Source organism: Bufo bufo, chromosome 2, assembly GCF_905171765.1.
Source record: "Bufo bufo chromosome 2, aBufBuf1.1, whole genome shotgun sequence".
NCBI lineage: Eukaryota > Metazoa > Chordata > Amphibia > Anura > Bufonidae > Bufo > Bufo bufo.
Window position 1 is genome coordinate 774,373,090 of NC_053390.1, and position 18,636 is coordinate 774,391,725.

Here is an 18,636-nt window from a genome sequence, read left to right on the forward strand (position 1 = left end):
CTGCAAGCAACATACAGATCGTGTCAGAGACAACAACTCTGTACAGATCAATGAGACCCTCGCTGTAAATACAAATTTCCCCATTTTATAACATGACTGACGCTATGATGGAAACCCGATAGACCCAATTATAGTCAGCGAGGTCTGGCACGTGACGGATCCAACTTGCATTCCATTAGTCTGTTCCTGTGGCAGAACAGAATAACAGAATGCCCAACGCAGATGTGAATTAAGCCATAGATCATACACCACATAACAATTTTTAACTGGAAAAAAATGCTCCTGTGTCTAGCTATTGGTGTTACACACTTGTTATAGCCCCCCCTGCTGTTCTTGTGTTTCCCTCTCAGAATGTCCACCTGAGATGGTGTGAACAAGCACTGATTGTTATTGGCTGGCAAGGACAATAGCAGGAATCATTCTACCACCCACATGCAAGTGGACCCAGATTGTGCGAGTGAGCTATCGGGCATGTGTGCCCACCAGAACTGGACACTTTAGGTGGACATTTTGAAAGAAGAATAAAAGAATAACAGGGGACTTCTTAAAAGGGTTGTCTCACAAAAAGTATTTTACATTTTAAAACCAGCACCTGGATCTGAATATATTTGTAATCACATGTAATTAAAATGGAATGTAGCCACTAAGGTCTTCACTAAAATCTATTTGTATAGCGCAACCTGTTGTTTGCTCTTTTGCTTATTTCTCTGTTCGCCTAGATGAGGTGGTCATACAGTACATGCTCAGTTCCATCATTCTACTGCCTTCAGCCATATCTACTGTAAGAAGCTATGACAGGGAGAGAGCTGCAGAAGAAAGGGCACATGCCCAGAGAAAGGACACACCTCCTGAGCTGTGAAATGGAGAGAGCTACAGCAGAAAGGTCCTCCCCCCTGAGAAAAGACAAGCCCCTTGAGTAGCCAGCTTGAAATTAATCTAGGACAGCAACTAGAGTAATAAATGGGGAGGGCTGGTTCTAGCTTTGTTAGAAAGAGATTGTCATGTACTATATTATTTCTGATTTTCATTGTTTAAATTAATTTTGGGAGGACCCCTTTAAAGGGGTTGTCCTGTCATTCAAATTGTTTTTACCAAAAGCTAACAATGATGCCACTTCCAGGGTACCCACTGGTTTATATATTCTAGCTTCAAGCAGTGAAACATTGACATGTGACCACTGCAACTAGAGATGAGCGAATTAAAAAAAAATTAGATTTGGTCGGTTCGCCAAATTTTCCAAAAAGATTCGATTTGATCCAAATTTATTTGTGGCGAATCGCGTTAAAAACAGCTATTTCCTGGCTGCAGAGAGCCTGTATTGTGGTGTAGAACATTGTGCCTTGCAGTAACACGCATAGGGAGTCTGCTTTGGTAGTGAAACAATAGTGTGAGTCAGTATGACACACAGATGACAGGCGTCGCTCTTAGAATCACTGCACACTTCACTTATTTGGGCAGTTATAGGGCCAAAACTGAACAAATAACTCAAGTGTGAACTAAGCCTTACAGGTCAATCTTTGCGCCAGGTATAAAGAACCGTGCAGAGGCCCAAGATCCTACTATGGCATGAAAGAGCACACTCCTTTTACACCGTCATCAGCTGATTCCACATAGATGTCTACAGAACCTGTTCTATTAAACGCTTATACAAGTAAAGCCCTCCGACAGAGTGGAGAGGGTGTCAGCAGTACGTCACTGATTATTTTGCCTTTACTCTGATCCGTCAGAACAATAACCCCCAAAAAATGGATCCTGTCTGTTGAGCATCCACCTTCACTCGGTCAGCATTTGGTCAGTAATTCATCAGTATTGCTAAACCCCCCAAAAAAACAGGAGTGGATCCAAAACAGAGATGTTTTGGATTCACTCTCCTCATGCTGCTGCCACCTCACCACTCTGTCACTGGGCCACTCTGTAGTCTCCTCATGCTGCTGCCACATCACCACTCTGTGGTCTGGTCATGCTGCTGACAGCTCACCACTATGTCACTGGGCCACTCTGTGGTCTCCTCATGCTGCTGCCACATCACCACTTTGTCACTGGGCCACTCTGTGGTCTCCTCATGCTGCTGCCACCTCACCACTCTGTGGTGTCCTCATGCTGCTGCCAGCTCACCACTCTGTGGAGTCCTCATGCTGCTGCCACCTCACCACTCTGTGGTCTCCTCATGCTGCTGCCACCTCACCACTCTGTGGTGTCCTCATGCTGCTGCCAGCTCACCACTCTGTGGTCTCCTCATGCTGCTTCAGTAGGCGGATGAAGAAAACTGATCATCAGCAACTCTAGACTTAAGTTGCTGCTGATGGAGCTGCTACTGCTCCTGCTCCCCCCCCACCCCACCAGCCATGGCAGTGGAATGTGAGTGTAGAGGGCCACCCCGGTCAGACCTGCGTGAGGATGGGCAATGGCGCACATAGTAGAGATGGGAAGTTCGGATCTTTTTCATGAATCGGTTCATTCGAATCAGTTCATTCAAAAGAACCGATTCATGAATCGGATCTTCGGTTCACTTCCTGAGCCGGCAGAAGCAAGTGAACTGAAGATCAGTGCGCATGCTCAGCTCATCGAATCTTCAGTTCACTTGCTGAGTCGGCTCTCAAGTGAACCGAAGGTCAGGAGGGACTCGCTCCTGGCAAACACAGCTCTGCTGCATTGAATGCAGTGGAGCAGACTGTGATGTAATTACAATGTATAGTTATTGCAGGGACTCAGAGAATCGTCTGAGAGTTTATTAGTTAAAAGAATCGAATGAGTCAGAGACTGTGTCACCGAGTCCCTGCCAGGCTTCCTGCTCTGCTACACTGCTGCATGCACCCTGTACACACACAGCTCCGCTACATGCTATACTAATGCCCCCCCCCCCCCCCGACAAGTCGGGAGACAGGGAGCCGCAGAGCAGGAAGTCTTGCAGGGACTCGGTGACACAGTCTCTGACTCATTCGATTCTTTTAACTAATAGACTCAGACGATTCTCTGTGTCCCTGCACGACTCCCCCTGTGCTGTGAGTCAGTGCTGGCTGCCTCTGATTGGTTGGAGGGCGGGGAGGGGCGGGGCCAGCTTCCACTGTCGGCTCCTATTACACTGCCTGCTGCTGCCTCTATGCTAATCTGACTGAGCGGCTTCACACGGATCGGCTCAGTCAGAGGAACCGACTCTTCTGGTTCAGTGAACTGAATCAATTCAAATGAACGATTCGTTAATGATCCGGACATCACTAGCACATAGGCAGCGGCCAATTAACTACATAAGATGCCTCGATAGTAGTTTAGTTTGTCATCCCTCTCAGCAGGTGTAAAAAAGGCCCCCATTTTGGACCAGTAGCAAGGGTCTAACATGGTGGAGAGACAGTAGTCATCCCTCTGCCGAATGGTGACAATCTGGCTGTCACTATGCAAGCAAGTGAGCATGCATTGGGCCATTTGCGCAAGTGACTCAGAGGGACTCCTTGCCTCCATCTCCACTGCATACTGCCACGGTGTGTCTGGGTGATCTGCCTCATCTTCCTCATTGCCCTGTAGCTCCTCCAGCTGCTTCTGCTCCTCTTGCTCCTCCTCTCCTGTCACCTGTGTAGAAAAAACAGCTATTTCTCTACGCATTGCTTGTGCTCGAATGTCCTCCTCCTCTAGTTCAGCCCCCACAGGGCTCATGTGGCCGTGAGATGTAGTCGCCACGTCTCCTGTCCCCTGGCCAGACAGATTTAGCAGCATCTGTTCCAGGACATGAATCTGTGGAATGACGTTGTTCATCCCATAGTCCTGGCGATTGACAAATAAAGTGGCCTTTTCAAAGGGCCTGAGCAAACGGTAGGTGTCACGGATGAGCTGCCACTGGCTAACATTGAAGCTACACAGGAGAGTACCTCTGTCCGCCTGTATTATCAAGAAATCATTTATGGCCTTTCTCTGTTCATATAATAGGTCCAACATATAGAGGGTGGAATTCCAACGGGTGGAAACACCACATATAAGCCTATGTTGGGGGACGCTCTTCTGCCGCTGCAGCTCAAGGAGGGTGTTCTTTGCGGTGTACGAGTGGCTGAAGTGCATGCAAAGTTTCCTGGTGATTTTAAGGATGTCTTGCAAATGAGGTGAAAACTTCAGGAGCCGCTTTGTAACCAGATTGAACACGTGCACCATGCAGGCCAGATGCATGCTCAGTTGTTTGCGTAGTGACAGCTGAATTGTTACCATTCTGCAGAGGGATGACTACTGGCTCTCCACCATATTAGACCCTTGCTACTGGTCCAAAATGGGGGCCTTTTTTCTTCTGCTACTACTTCTGCCTGCGACAGAAACATTTTGGCCACTTTCTGTTCCATTTGAAGGGCCTGTCACCTGTCTGCCTGACATACGGTATAATAAAAGAATGAAATTAAAATAATACACCCCCAAAAAAGCTGTAGTACAATGCAACTTCACTGCAGAACGGCAATTAAGACGTATTCTTTTTCCTATTAATACACCCCAAAAAAAGAAATATAACAATCACAGCAGAACGGCTAATAGGACTACATATATTTTCTTTTAATACACCACGTAAATGGCTGTAGTACAAAGTAACTCCACTGCAGAACAGCAATTAAGACATATATTTTTTCCGATGAATAAACCCCCCCCCCAAAAAATATATATATATATAACAATCACAATTCACTGCAGAACGGCTAATATATAGGACGTATGTTTATTTCCTTTCCATACACCCCGTAAATGGCTGTAGTACAATGTAACTGTCACGGATGTATCAAGACATACGGACGTTCCCCCGACAGGTGGCAGGAGATCTGTGAGACTGGCAACACCTAGTTTGATCTGACATGTTTTCCTTTTGGATCAAATGACATCTGTGTTGTTTCTGGTGCTTGCCACACCTTGTTTGCCCAGGTGTGGCTATTGTGGTCATTTAACCTTCTCTATTTATTGTTACTCCCACTATGCTATGCGGTTTATAACTTCTGTTGGACTTGTGGTTAGCTTGTGTTTGGTTCCCGGCTGAGTTCCTGGTGCTACCAAATCTTCATTGAAGATAAGTGTTTCCTTTCCCTTTTGTATTTTGTTTATATATATATGTGTGTGTTGCCTTTCCGTGTTTGTCATTTGGCCTGAGGGAGACTCCGGTTCGTCCTTCCCTATGGAGGAACAGGTAGACTCAGTATTGACATTAGTTCCAGGGTCCTATAGGGTGAGATAGGATTCTAAGTATACAATTAATGAACTTGCCTACCTTTGGGGCCTGTTCATACTGGTAGTCCTGTTGAGAAAGGCAGATTGCCGAAACGCGTCCTTGTTTATTGGATGTGAAATAAAGCAGATATTCTTCAATACAAGACACGGCTGCTGGGATCTCTTACTGCATACTGGTAGTCCATCAGGACTGGAGTTAGGGTTTTCTCTAGGAGGTGTCCATCTTCCTTACCTAGTTTCCAGGCCTTATTCCGATATCCCCTTTCCCTCCTATGCTCAGTGTGGTGTTTTCCTCCGTACCGGGCTCTCCGTGGGGCTGCCAGGAAGCCCGATGACGTCACTGGCACTGATGGGTGGGCTTTAGAGCTGCCCTAGCCAGTAAAATGGCTAGGGCAGCGCTAAAGCACGCCAATCAAAGCTGGTGACTTCACCGAACACACTGCCGGGTGGAAGCTTCTGCCCGGCAGTGTGTTATTGTAAACAAAAGAGCCCGTACCCTGCGCAATCTAGCGCAGGGCAAGGGAGCACATTGGAGCAGGAGATGCTCTGATGCCAACATCAGGGGGGCTGGGTGAAAATAAGGGTATGTCCGGGTTCAGCTCTGAACCTGGACAACCCCTTTAAGGGGGACGCTCAGTCATGGGCTTTTTCTCTGCCGACCGAATCGCAGTCTCTCCGGTAGGCGGATGAATTTTTCAAAGCTCTAGGTCTCATCTATGATGACCCTGATCAGAGCTCCCTGGCCGAGATAAAGCTATGTGGCCTTCATCAGGGAGAGCATTCTGCTGAGATCTATTGCTCTGAGTTCAGGAGGTGGGCTACGGATACTGAGTGGAATGATCCGGCTCTCCATAGTCAGTTTTGTCAGGGATTATCAGAGAGGCTGAAGGATGCTTTGGCCTTTCATGAGTTTATAGAAGCCGCTATGTCTCTTGCAGTACACATTGATAGACACCTGAGAGAGAGAGATCTAGGGGCTCCCACTGTCAGGACGTACTATCACATAACGTATCGTCTTCCTCTGAGACTTTGGGTGAAGATACTCCTGGGGTTATGTCTGGGGACGTACAGTTAGGGGGAGCTACTTCCGGATCTACTTTTAAGTATTCTGGTCATATGAAGGGAGTGTGCTTTTTCTGCAGACAGAAAGGACATTTTATCAATGTATGTCCATGCATTCAGCCTCAAAAAGAAAAAAAAAAGGTGACGTTTAATTCCTATCTGACTCTTGGAGGAGTGGGAGGAGAGTCAGAAAATGTGCATTTGTCTTTGCCTGGTAGTACCCGACTTCTCCTGACTGCTGAGGTGGCGCTTGAGTCCAAGACTTTGGGGATTGAGGTGTTTATCGATAGTGGGGCAGGGGTGAACCTGGTTGATGCTCAATTCGTCTGTATGCACGGGTTGTCTCCAAGTGCATTAGAGAAAAACATTTCCATTTTTGCTATTGATTCTGCACCTGTAACTCAGAAGTGTTTATCTCACATGGTGCATGACATCCGATTTAGAGTCCATTCACACGTCCGTTTTTTCTTTCCTGATCTGTTCCGTTTTATGCGGAACAGATCTGGACCAGTTCTGTACCGATTAATTTTCAATGGATCCTGGAAAAAATTGGACAGCACAATGTGTGCTGTCCGTTTCCGTTGTTCCGTTCCGCATGTCCGAAAAAATATAAAACTTGTCCTATTCTTTTCCGCAAAAATCGGATCCTGGTACAATGCAAAGTCAATGGATCCGCAAAAACGGAAGACATTCGTATGTCATTACGTATGTCATCCGTTTTATGCGGATTCCGTTCCTGGAAATTAAATTTTTATTTTATAAACTTTTATTCACTTTTTTTTTTTCAATTTATTTTCAAAGAAATCCAAACAACTTTATTTGCTTATTGAAATTTATACATGTTTCCGTTTTTTGCGGATCCGCAAAAAACGGATGACATACGGAAACATTTTTAGGAACAACGGATCCGCAAAAAACGGACCGAAAATCGGGATATAGAAAAATACTGATGTGTGAATGTAGCCTAAGGCTCCATTCACACGTCCGTGGTGTGTTGCAGACCCGCAAATTGCGGATCAGCAACACACCCGCCCGGCACCCCTATAGAAATGCCTATTATTGTCCGCAAGCTGCGGACAAGAATAGGACATGTTCTATCTTTTGCGGAGCTGCGGACCTGAAGATCGGGGCCGCGCTCCGCAAATGCGGATGCTGACAGCACACTGTGCGCTGTCCACATCCATTCCGTCCCCATAGAAAATGAATGGGTCCACACCTGTTCCGCAAAAATTGCGGACGTGTGAATGGAGCCTAAGAGTGGGTGACTTTCAGGAATTCATGTTTTATGTTGGAGGGTCTCCCTGCTCCGTAGGTTCTGGGTTTACTGTGGTTAAGCAGGCACAATCCAACCATCGATTGGCAAGCTAGACAGATTCTGGATTGAGGTGATTATTGCATTGACAATTGTCTGAATACATCTTTTTCTGCTTTAGGCTACATGCACACAAACGTGTCCGTTCCGTTATTTTTTTGCAGAAAGGATGCAGACCCATTAATTTCAATGGGTCCGCAAAAAATGCGAACAGCACACCGTGTGCTGTCCGCATCCGTATGTCTGTTCCGTAGCCCCGCAAAAAAATATAAAACATGTCCTATTTTTGTCAGTTTTAGGCATTGTTACAATGGATCCGCAAAAAAAAAACGGATGGCATACGGATGTCATCCGTTTTTTTAGGGCGGATCCGCAATATGCGGACCGCAAAACACATACGGTCGTGTGCGTGTAGCCTTAACCACTAAAACATTACCCTCTTTTATATCTGATTTTGCCGACGTATTTTCTGAGAGTGGATGCCAGGATTTACCTCCACATCGGGAATATGATTGTCCTATGAACCTTATTCCTGGAGCTTAGTTGCCCAAATCTAGGTTGCATAACCTTTCTGGACCCGAAAGAACTGCTACGAGAGAGTATATTACTGAGTGTTTGGCTAAAGGACACATAAGACCTTCCAAATCTCCAGTGGCAGCAGGGTTTTTTTTTGTTAAAAAAAAGGAAGGAACTCTTAAGCCATGTCTGGATTTCCGTGAGCCTCAATCGGATTACTGTCCGTAATCCTTACCCCCTTCCTTTGTTTCCTGATTTGTTTAACCAGATTGTTGATGCCAAGGTGTCTCTAAGTTGGACTTAAAGGGGGCATATAATCTGGTCAGGATCAAGGAAGGGGATGAATGGAAGACTGCTTTTAATACCCCAGAGTGTCACTTTGAGAGCCTGACCAATGCTCCTGTGGTTTTTCAGAATTTTGTGAATTACATTTTTCATCACCTGGTGGGAAGGTTTGTCGTCGTGTATTTGGATGACATACTAATTTATTCTCCAGACATAGAGACTCATCAGGATCACGTTAGACAGGTGTTACAGATCCTAAGAGATAATAAATTGTACGCAAAATTAGAGAAGTGTGTTTTTGCTGTACATGAGGTGTAATTCTTGGGCTAACTGCTGTCATCTTCAGGTTTCCGAATGGATCCAGAGAAAGTCCGTGCTGTATTCGACCAGAAAATCTGAAGGTTCTTATGCGATTTTTGGGGTTCACCAACTATTACCGAAAATGTATTCAGAACTATTCGACAGTGATGAAACCCTTAACTGACATGACTAAGGGACTAATGTCTCAGTATGGTCTGATTCGGCGTTGCAAGCCTTTTCTGCGGTTAAGGAGTGCTTCTCTTCTGCCCCTATATTGGTGCAGCCGGATGTATCACAGCTTTTTCTCTAAAAAAACTCTCTGCCGCAGAGAGAAATTACGCTGTGGGTAACAGAGAGTTGATGGCCATTAAGTTGACTTTTGAGTCTAATACTGTCATAAAGGGTGGTGATATCCGCTCTATACCCTTACCTAGAGGTGAAGGTGTTAGAGGCTCAGGGAGATGCACCAGAGTCTTGCCCCTCTGGCAAATTGTTAGTTCCATCAGAATTGCGTCATAAGGTGTTTGAGGAACATCACTGTACGGTTCTTACGGGACACCCTGGGAGTAGATCCACTGCCGACCTCATCTCTTGTAGATTCTACAAGGTGGGTGGCCGGGGTTGCATAAGTGTGTTGAGGACTATGTGTCGGCCTGTAGTATCTATGTACGCGCTAAGGTGACACATACTCGACCTTCTGGATCTCTACTTCCATTACACATCCTGTCCAGACCATGGACTCACTTGTCTATGGATTTTATTACTGATCTGCCTAATTTGTCTGGAAAGACAGTTATTCTGGTGGTAGTTAATCATTTCAGTAAAATGGTGCACTTTATAGCATTGCCTAGCCTACCTAATGCTAAAACACTGGCACAAGTGTTTGTTGACAACATTTTGAAACTTCATGGCATTCCCTCTGACGGGGTCTTGGATCGTGGGACTCAGTTTGTGTCCAGATTCTGGAAGGCGTTCTGTACTCGGATGGGGGTACAGCTGTCTTTTCATCCTCAGACGAATAGACAGATGGAGCGCAATAATCAGAGTCTGCAGACTTACTTAAGATGTTTTGTCTTTGAGAACCAGGAGGAATGGGCCTCGTTTTTGTCTTTGGCAGAGTTTACCATAAACAATCATAGACAGGAGTCCACTGGTAAGTCGCTGTTTTTTGGGGCATGCAATTTGGCACATTCTCTGGTTCGGATACTTCCGGTATCCCTGAGGAGGAACGTTTTTCGTCATCATTGTCTTCTATATGGCGGAAAATTCAAAATAACTTGATGAATATGGGCAACAAGTATAAATGTGTGGCTGACAGGAAACGTATGAATGGTCCGGACCTAAGTGTGGGTGGTTTTGTGTGGCTGTCCACAAGAAATATTAAGTTGAAGGTCCCTTGGAAGTTGGGTCCAAGGTTTATTGGTCCATATAAGATCACTGCCATTATTAATCCTGTAGCTTTTCATCTTGAACTTCCTCAGGCTCTGAAAATTCATAATGTGTTTCACAAATCTTTGTTGAAGAGATATGTTTAACCTTTAGAGTCATCCCCCTTGCCACCCGCTCCTGTCATGGTGGACGGCAGTTTGGAATTCCAGATCGCCAAGATTATTGACTCTCAAGTTCTCCATAGATCTCTTCAGTATCTTGTTCACTAGAAGGGTTATGGACCAGAGGAGAGGATGTGGGTACCGGCATCTGACGTGAATGCCAGTCATTTGGTGAAAGCCTTTCACAGGTCTCATCCGGATAAGGTTGGTCCCAGGTGCCCGGAGGTCACCCGTAGAACGGGGGGTACTGTCACGGACGTACCGAGACATAAGGACGTTCCCGCGACAGGTGATCTGTGAGACTGACAACACGTGGTTTGATCTGACATGTTTTCCTTTTGGATCAAATGATGTCTGTGTTGTTTTCTGGTGCTTGCCACACCTTCTTTCCCCAGGTGTGGCTATTGTGATCATTTAACCTTCTCTATTTATTGTTGTTACTCCCACTATGCTATGCGGTTTATAGCTTCTGTTGGACTTGTGGTTAGCTTGTGTTTGGTTGTCGGCTGAGTTCCTGGTGCTACCAAAGCTTCATTGAAGATAAGTGTTTCCTTTCCTTTCCTTTCCTTTTTGTATTTTGTTTATATATATGTGTGTGTTGCCTTTCCGTGTTGTTTGTCACTAGGCCTGAGAGAGACTCCTGTTTGTCCCTCCCTTTGGATGAAAAGGTAGACTCTGTCCTGACATGAGTTCCAGTGTCCTATAGGGTGAGATAGGATTCTAGGTATCCAGTGCCTACCTTTGGGGCCTGTTCATACTGGTAGTCTGTCAGGACTGGAGTTAGGGTTTTCTCTTGGAGGTGTCCATCTTCCTTCCTTAGTTTCCAGGCCTTATTCCGGTATCCCCTTTCCCTCCTATGCTCGGTGTGGTGTTTTCCTCCCACACACGGGTGTGACAGTAACTTCACTGCAGAACGGCAATTAATACGTATACTTTTTCCTATTAATACACCCCAAAAAAAGAAATATAACAGCCACAGTTCACCAAAGAATGGCTAATAGGACGTACGTATATTTCATTTTAATACACCCCATGAATGGTTGTAGTACAATGGAACTTCACTGCAGAACGGCAATTAAGACGTATTCTTTTTCCTATTAATACACCCCAAAAAAAAAATATAACAATCACAATTCACTGCACAACGGCGAATAGGACGTACGCAGATTTCCTTTTAATACACTACGTAAATCGCTGTAGTACAATGTAACTTCACCGCAGAACTGCAATTAAGACATATATTTTTTCCCATTAATAACCCCCCCAAAAAAAATTTAACAGACACAATTCACAGCAGAACGGCTAATAGGACATATGTTTATATCCTTCCAATACACCCCGTAAATCGCTGTAGTACAATGTAACTTCACCGCTGAACAGCAATTAAGACATATATTCTTTTTTCTCTTAATACAACCCAAAAAAAAGAAATATAACAATTACAATTCACCGCAGAATGACTAATAGGACGTACGTACAGTATCTTTCCTATTAATACACCCCTTAAATGGCTGTATTACAATGTAACTTCACCACTGAATAGCAATTATGACATATATTTTTTCCTTTTTTTCCCTATTAATACACCCCCCCAAAAAAAATACTATCAAAATTCACTGCAGAACAGCTACTAGGATGGAGGTATATTTCCCATTTATTTCACAGCATAAATAACTGTAGTACAATGTAACTTCACCGCAGAACGGCAATTAAGACGTATTCTTTTTACTATTAATAAACACCCCCAAAAAAGTAAAACAATGTAAAATCAACGCAGAATGGCAAATAGGACGTACGTATCTTTCCTATTAATACACTCCGTAAATGGCTGTAGTACAATGTAACTTCACCGCTGAACGGCAATTATGACATATATTTTTTACTTTTTTTTCCCTATTAATACAACCCCAAAAAATGTAAAACAATGTAAAATCAACGCAGAATGGCTAATAGGACATACGTAAATTTCCTATTAATATACCCTGTAAATGGCTGTATCACACAGAACTTGCTCCCCAATAACAAGCAAGGTTTGCTGGAATTAGTGATGTATCATATAGTGCAAACAACCTAAAAGCAGCAGTATAACTGCAATTTTGATCCCCAATTAGTGCAGCAAGGTGTAATAGAATCGCTCCTATTACCCAGGCTGTACGCTCTCCTATTGCACCCTGTTCTCCTTTTATAGTGTAGATGATGCCTCCCTATCCTTTCCCTACACCTTCAATAATCTTTCCCTGAACTGGTAAATTGTTTTTTTAAGCACAATGAAGTCTTTCCTAGCACTGTCCCTATCGCCTGCTGACGCCTCCCTGCACTAAATACACTGTAAAATGGCAGAATCCAAGATGGCTGAGGCTATTTATAGGGCTGTGACATCATAGGGGCTGGCTGGCTGCTGATTGGCTGTATGTATGGCATTATGGGTGATCCCGCCTTCCCAGAGTTCTTTGCTCCATGTCCTAACACGTGCAGCAGCCATTTTAGGAAAAAAATTCAATTCATTACCACGAAGTACAAGGAAATTCAGCTTCTGTGCGAAACAAATTTTTCCTGAAATTTAGATAGAATTCCACTTCGTCAACTTCGATTGGCTCATCTCTAACTGCAAGCAATTAGTTTTATCACACTGCCTACAGAGACCAGCACAGAAGTGGAGGAAGGGGGAGGACTGATCGGCAATGTAAGTACTGCTTCATTTGTTATTTTATAGTCTTCTAAGGCTACATTCACATATGTGGTAGGGGACTCTGCTAATGTGTTCCGGCAGAGAAACAGACTACCTTAGCTACCGTATCTGGCATGCAGCAGTATTTTGCCGATAATTGGCATTTATGCCAGAAACCCACTAGATCATTGTCGATTCCTATTATAGTGGATGAGAATCTGGTGGTGGCCGGCTTCAGATACGGTCACTCCCATAGTCTTTTCTTTTGATCAGACTACCAGAGTTTCCTGCTCCATATGTAAATTTAACCTAAGCTGTTAGTAAAAAAGTATAAAACAGCCTCTGGGTACAGGAATTGAGAAATCAAGGCCTTAGATGGTTGAAGCCTTCTGGGTAATTGCCACTCCCTATAATTAAACCCTGTATGTGCTTTGGGGTCAGGGAATAGCTATAGGGGGTGCAGATACAGAGATACAGGGAATACTGTTTCTAATTGAAGCGTTCCAGTTGGTGTATTGAGACATATTTGCAGGCATTACACCATGGGAAAGGCATGCAAAATGGGTACTTTTCTTCCTTCTGGTGAAAGTCAATTTGCCTACCATTTCTCATGAAGCTTTGGCTGTAAGAAAGCCTTCCTATACCAACTGGATCTCTTCAATGAGTGCCAATTCCCACCATAATGTATTAGCCTGTACATAAAAAAAAACACTAAAATAATAACATTCTACATGACTTACATTTCAGCCACCTAGCACCAGCGTGTCCATCTTTCTCATCAGTAGCCCATTTCTTTCTATTACCTACAGCCATATAAAAAATCATCCACAGGACCTGTATCAGCATTAAAACGATCAAGAAGATCAGCCGCTGGTTCTCAGTCAGGCCGGTAATATTTAAGTAGGTAGCAAACATTAGAAGAAGTCCAACGATGAATAGATTAATGCCATACTGACTGCTGGCAATTTCACTGTTCTTGTGCCTCTTACTGAAAAGTATTTTATTGGCTCCTATATGAGGATCAGCCATTGGAGGAGGAGGAGGAGGAGGAAATATTATTTCATCTACGACATCCATAATTTCCACAGGGATCCCATTCACTGTAGCATGCCCGCTGTTGTCAGTCATGTCTGTACCCATTCAGAAAAAGGAAACACCTGTAATAAATCATAGTAATTAAATATGTACGCTCCGGACTGTGTTATATATGTGTAGTACGCCTACGATTGTCAGTACAAATGTGTATTCTGCACTTCTGAATACATAAACTACATTGTGCCAAAATTAAGAGGTAACAATTCTGGCACATCTTCAGGAGTTTCATGCACCAGAAAATAAAATCTACACCAGCAAGCGAGCTGGCGGAGATATCTAACGCGATGTGCACCAGTTTTCTAGCATATGTGCTATTCAAATGAGTCAGGCTGTGTAGGGCCTGCCATCAGCCCACCCACTTTTTATAGTAGGGTGGTAGAGAAAACAAAAAAGTCTAAAAAATTTGGTGCAAAAACGGGATTCAGGCCTGAATTGCAACTTTTGTATTCCTCGGCACACCTTGGCTTCTTCACTGTAATGCATTCGCCCTTGATTGACAGCAACATCCAGCCCTGTATTCACATGCCTATGCATTAGGACATGAGTAGTACATCAGCTTCTGCTTGCCCCACGGCACTGATGGCTACTGCTCATGTCTCCATGCTGGACTGTACGGCAAAGGCACAGAAATCCAAGGCCAGACTAGAGGATGCTGCTGATGCCTGGCCCTGTCAATTAAGAGGAGAGGGAGTGAACAGCATGGTGAAGCAGAGGAGCTAAGTGCACCAAAGGGCTAAGGCCCAACCCTTGGTGCACTTAAGCCCTCACTTGTATAAGAGCATAAATTCAATTTTCTCCATAATGGGGCAAACAGTCATCTAAAGAAGTTAGAGTGGGGAGATTCTGGATAATTAGAAAGGGATCCTAATCACCTGAGATGGAAATGTTCTTCTTCTTAGATTTTGGAGGGAAATTTCCTGTCTTAGCTTTGAAGGATAAGGGTTAAAATACAGTTGATTGGGTTAACTTTTGACTCATGTAACCCGATTGCAAAGATTCTTAGTATATTAGATTATCCAACCAGTAATAAGTAGGTCACTAAATTTATAAAATCCATTTGATCGACCTGTTTTCTTATTATATAGTTCTTAAAGGCGTTTTCCGGTTTCCCATATTGATGGCCAATCTTTAGGATAGGTCCTTAATATCAGATCTGCAGGGGTCCGACTCCCGGCACCCGCGACGATCAGCTGTTTAAAGAGAACATATCGCTCCTGGCAGCACTGCGTTTGTGGATTTTATTGATTGGATGCCAAGGATCTTTTTCATTCTCTTCAAACAGCTGACTGGCCGGGGTGCCGGGAGTCGACCCCTGCCGATTTGATATTAATCCTTAGGATAGGTAATCAATATAGGATATCCTCCTGGACCCATGCTCAGCCATAATCCATTTAATGCTATGAGACTTTCAAAAATAGCCAAATGCGCAGGCTCAGCTATTTTTGGAAGTCCAACAGTAAAGGAAGAGTACACCATGGATACTCTTTGCGCTCTCCTTTCACTTTATGGACTGTTCTTGATATACTGTATAAGTGGGTTCCAGAGGTGGAACCCACACCTATCTCACATTTATGTTTAACTCTTTGATATGCCTTAAGTGAGATGGGACAACCTCTTTAATAAAGGTGTCAGTGGTTTATAGCTTGTCAGCCTTCTATGTGACATTACTTTTTGCAGTACATTTTTCTTTTGACATGGATGTGGCTGCTATCATCCCGATGTATTGTGATTTGCATGCCACAATGACTCTACTGGAACTTATGTTATATGGGGGACACCATCTGATTAAAAGAGTTGTCGAGTATTTACTACTGATGGCCTGTCCTCTGGATAGGTCATTAATATCTGATCAGCGGGGGTCCAACACCGAACACTCCCACGATCGGCTGTTCTGCAGTAGCTCTGGTGCCACAAAACAGTGCTGTAACTACACGGTTCCAACCATTGGGCAGTGGACAGAGCTGGTTACTGCAGGACTGCTCTCAACGACGTGACACAATTGATGGAGCTGTGTAGTTCCCAGCACTGGAGCTACTGCAGAACAGCAGATCAGCAGGGGTGCAATGAGTCAGACCCAGGGGCGTAGCTATATGGGCCCAGGAGCCTGAGGGGGCCCAAAGACCCTTGTGCCACATAAGAAGACACCGGTATTATAGAAAGTGCATGCTGGTCAAGTTACACCTCTGGCTGGAGGGAAGGGGATGGGTCAAGAGTTTGGCATGGGGGGTGCTGTTTACATTTTTGTCTCAGGCAACGCTAAGGCAATGTGCTTCACAAAGCAAAGCTCTGAAGGCAGGGGGGCCCAAGCTGAACTCTTGCACCAGGGCCCATAAGCTTTTAACTACGCCCCTGGTCAGACCCCCGCCGATCAGATATTGATAGCTTGTCCTGAGGCTATGCCATCAATTGTAAAACCCTGGACTACCCCTTTAACACTAAATGACAATGGTGGGACAAACTTTCTCAGTCTTAGAATGTGCAACCATAACACCCATTTTAGGAAAAGTGCAAATAAATTTGGGTGCATTAACTGGAGTCATGATCATTTTTAAAAATGCTCCAGGTGTGCAGTGTTTTCATGTGTTTTCTATAGCTATCCCTACAGGACTTGAAAATCGCCTGATAAAAATGCATGTTAAAAATGTATGAATAAAATAAAACATTTGACATTCATGGCATTGATCACAAGCTGAAAAATGCTGCAAATAACTGTGAAGGAAGCATTAAGAAACAATTCCAGAACCAAAAAGGGTTTATAAATAAAAGTCTCCTTGACTACATTACGTCTACCGATGTACCATATATTCTATAGCTACATATTTTTTTTACTAAGGATAGCACAATGGTGGAGCAGCATCAGTATTTGTAACCAGGTAAGAAATAAGATGAGTAAATCAAATCCCAGCCTCAAGGGGAAGCATCTTCCTTACCTGACTAATGTGATTTCGCCTCTGTGGTAGAGCTGGTTTTTGTGTTCTGAGCAATTTCTGTGTTTGATCCCTTTTAAATAGGTTTGTTGGGTGACGTGAGCAGAAAGGCGTCACTTACAATAGGATAGGATTGCATAAAGGAGTAAGAAACAAATGTTTCCAAAGCAAATGAATATTAGAAAGAAACTTTACTGGCTGATTGTAAATGAGACATATTGTATATGTAGAATAAACAGGGATCCTCCAGGACAAATGGACCACTATTTGTCAGCTGCTGATCCTGTATCTACAATGAAATTCTTCCGACTTTTTAATTTTTTTCACATTTTGTTGAAACAGAATTTTAGAAATGTTTGCAATTTTTTTAACTATTTGCATTGACATAAGTATTTAGACCTGATGATCTGGAGCACCTTCTCCACCTGAATGACCTGTAGTATCTGCTGAAATGGCACCCAACAGAAGACTTGCACTGCTCAAGGGCAACGGCCCATGAAGTGGTCTCAGATTGGGAATAAAACCAGTTCTGCGCTCTAAAATCACTCTGTAATAAAATACTGAAGAGGCCAGTAGGGGAAGACACTGGCATGATAGGGATCCCAGGAACAGGCCCAGGATCAGGGGCATTTAAAAAGGGGGTGTCAGAATACCTCTCATTAGTGTTGAGAGAAGTGAAGCATTTGAAGCGGAATTCGGTCCAAAGTTTAGGAAAACTTCAATTCGCTTACTCACTCTTCGTGGCAATGAATCAGTTTTTCCTAAAATAATGGTTGCACCTGTTACAAAGTGAAAGTAAGAAGCCTGGGAATGCAAGATCACTCTTAGGCCTCTTTCACACGGGCATCACGGATTTGGGCTGGATAAGATGCGGGTGCGTCGCGGGAAAATGCGCGATTTTTCCACACGAGTGCAAAACATTTTTATGCGTTTTGCACACGCATGAGAAAAATCGGCATGTTTGGTACCCAAACCTGAACCCGGACTTCGTCACAGAAGTTTGAGTTTGGTTTAGGTGTTGTGTAGATTTTATAATCTAAAATAATAGCATTCTTAATACAGAATGCTTAGTAAAATTGTGATGGAGGGGTTAAAAAAAAATAATAATAATTTAACTCGCCTTAATCCACTTGTTCACGCAGCCCGGCTTCTGTTCTTTCTTCTTCTTTGAGGAAAAGGACCTGTGGTGACGTCACTGCGCTCATCACGGACTGCGCTCGTGACGGACATGTGATGACTGCAGTGACGTCACCACAGGTCCTTTTCCTCAAAGAAGAAGAAAGAAGAGAAGCCTGGCTGAGCGAATAAGTGGATTAAGGTGAGTTAAATTTTTATTATTTTTTTTAACCCCTCCATCACTATTTTACTAAGCATTCTGTATTAAGAATGCTATTATTTTCCCATATAACCATGTTACAAGGGAAAATAATAATGATCGGGTCCCCATCCCGATCGTCTCCTAGCAACCATGCATGAAAATCGCACCGCATCCGCACTTGCTTGCGGATGCTTGTGATTTTCACGCAGCCCCATTCACTTCTATGGGGCCTGCGTTGCTTAAAAACGCACAAAATAGAGCATGCTGCGATTTTCACACAACGCACAAGTGATGCGTGAAAATCACCACTCATGTGCACAGCCCCATAGAAATGAATGGGTCCGGATTCAGTGCGGGTGCAATGCGTTCACCTCACGCATTGCACCCGCGCGGAAATCTCGCCCGTGTGAAAGAGGCCT

The 18,636-nt window shown here is 44.0% G+C and overlaps 1 protein-coding gene across 1 annotated transcript in view; it reads right to left on the reverse strand.

Annotated features, from left to right (window-relative positions):
- Window positions 1-14,005, reverse strand: part of OTOP1 (otopetrin 1) — an 87,150-nt gene extending 73,145 nt beyond the window's left edge. The window contains 1 exon segment of the mRNA XM_040419946.1: window positions 13,618-14,005. Coding sequence (XP_040275880.1) covers window positions 13,618-14,005 — 388 coding nt within the window.
- Window positions 14,006-18,636: the final 4,631 nt, after the last annotated feature.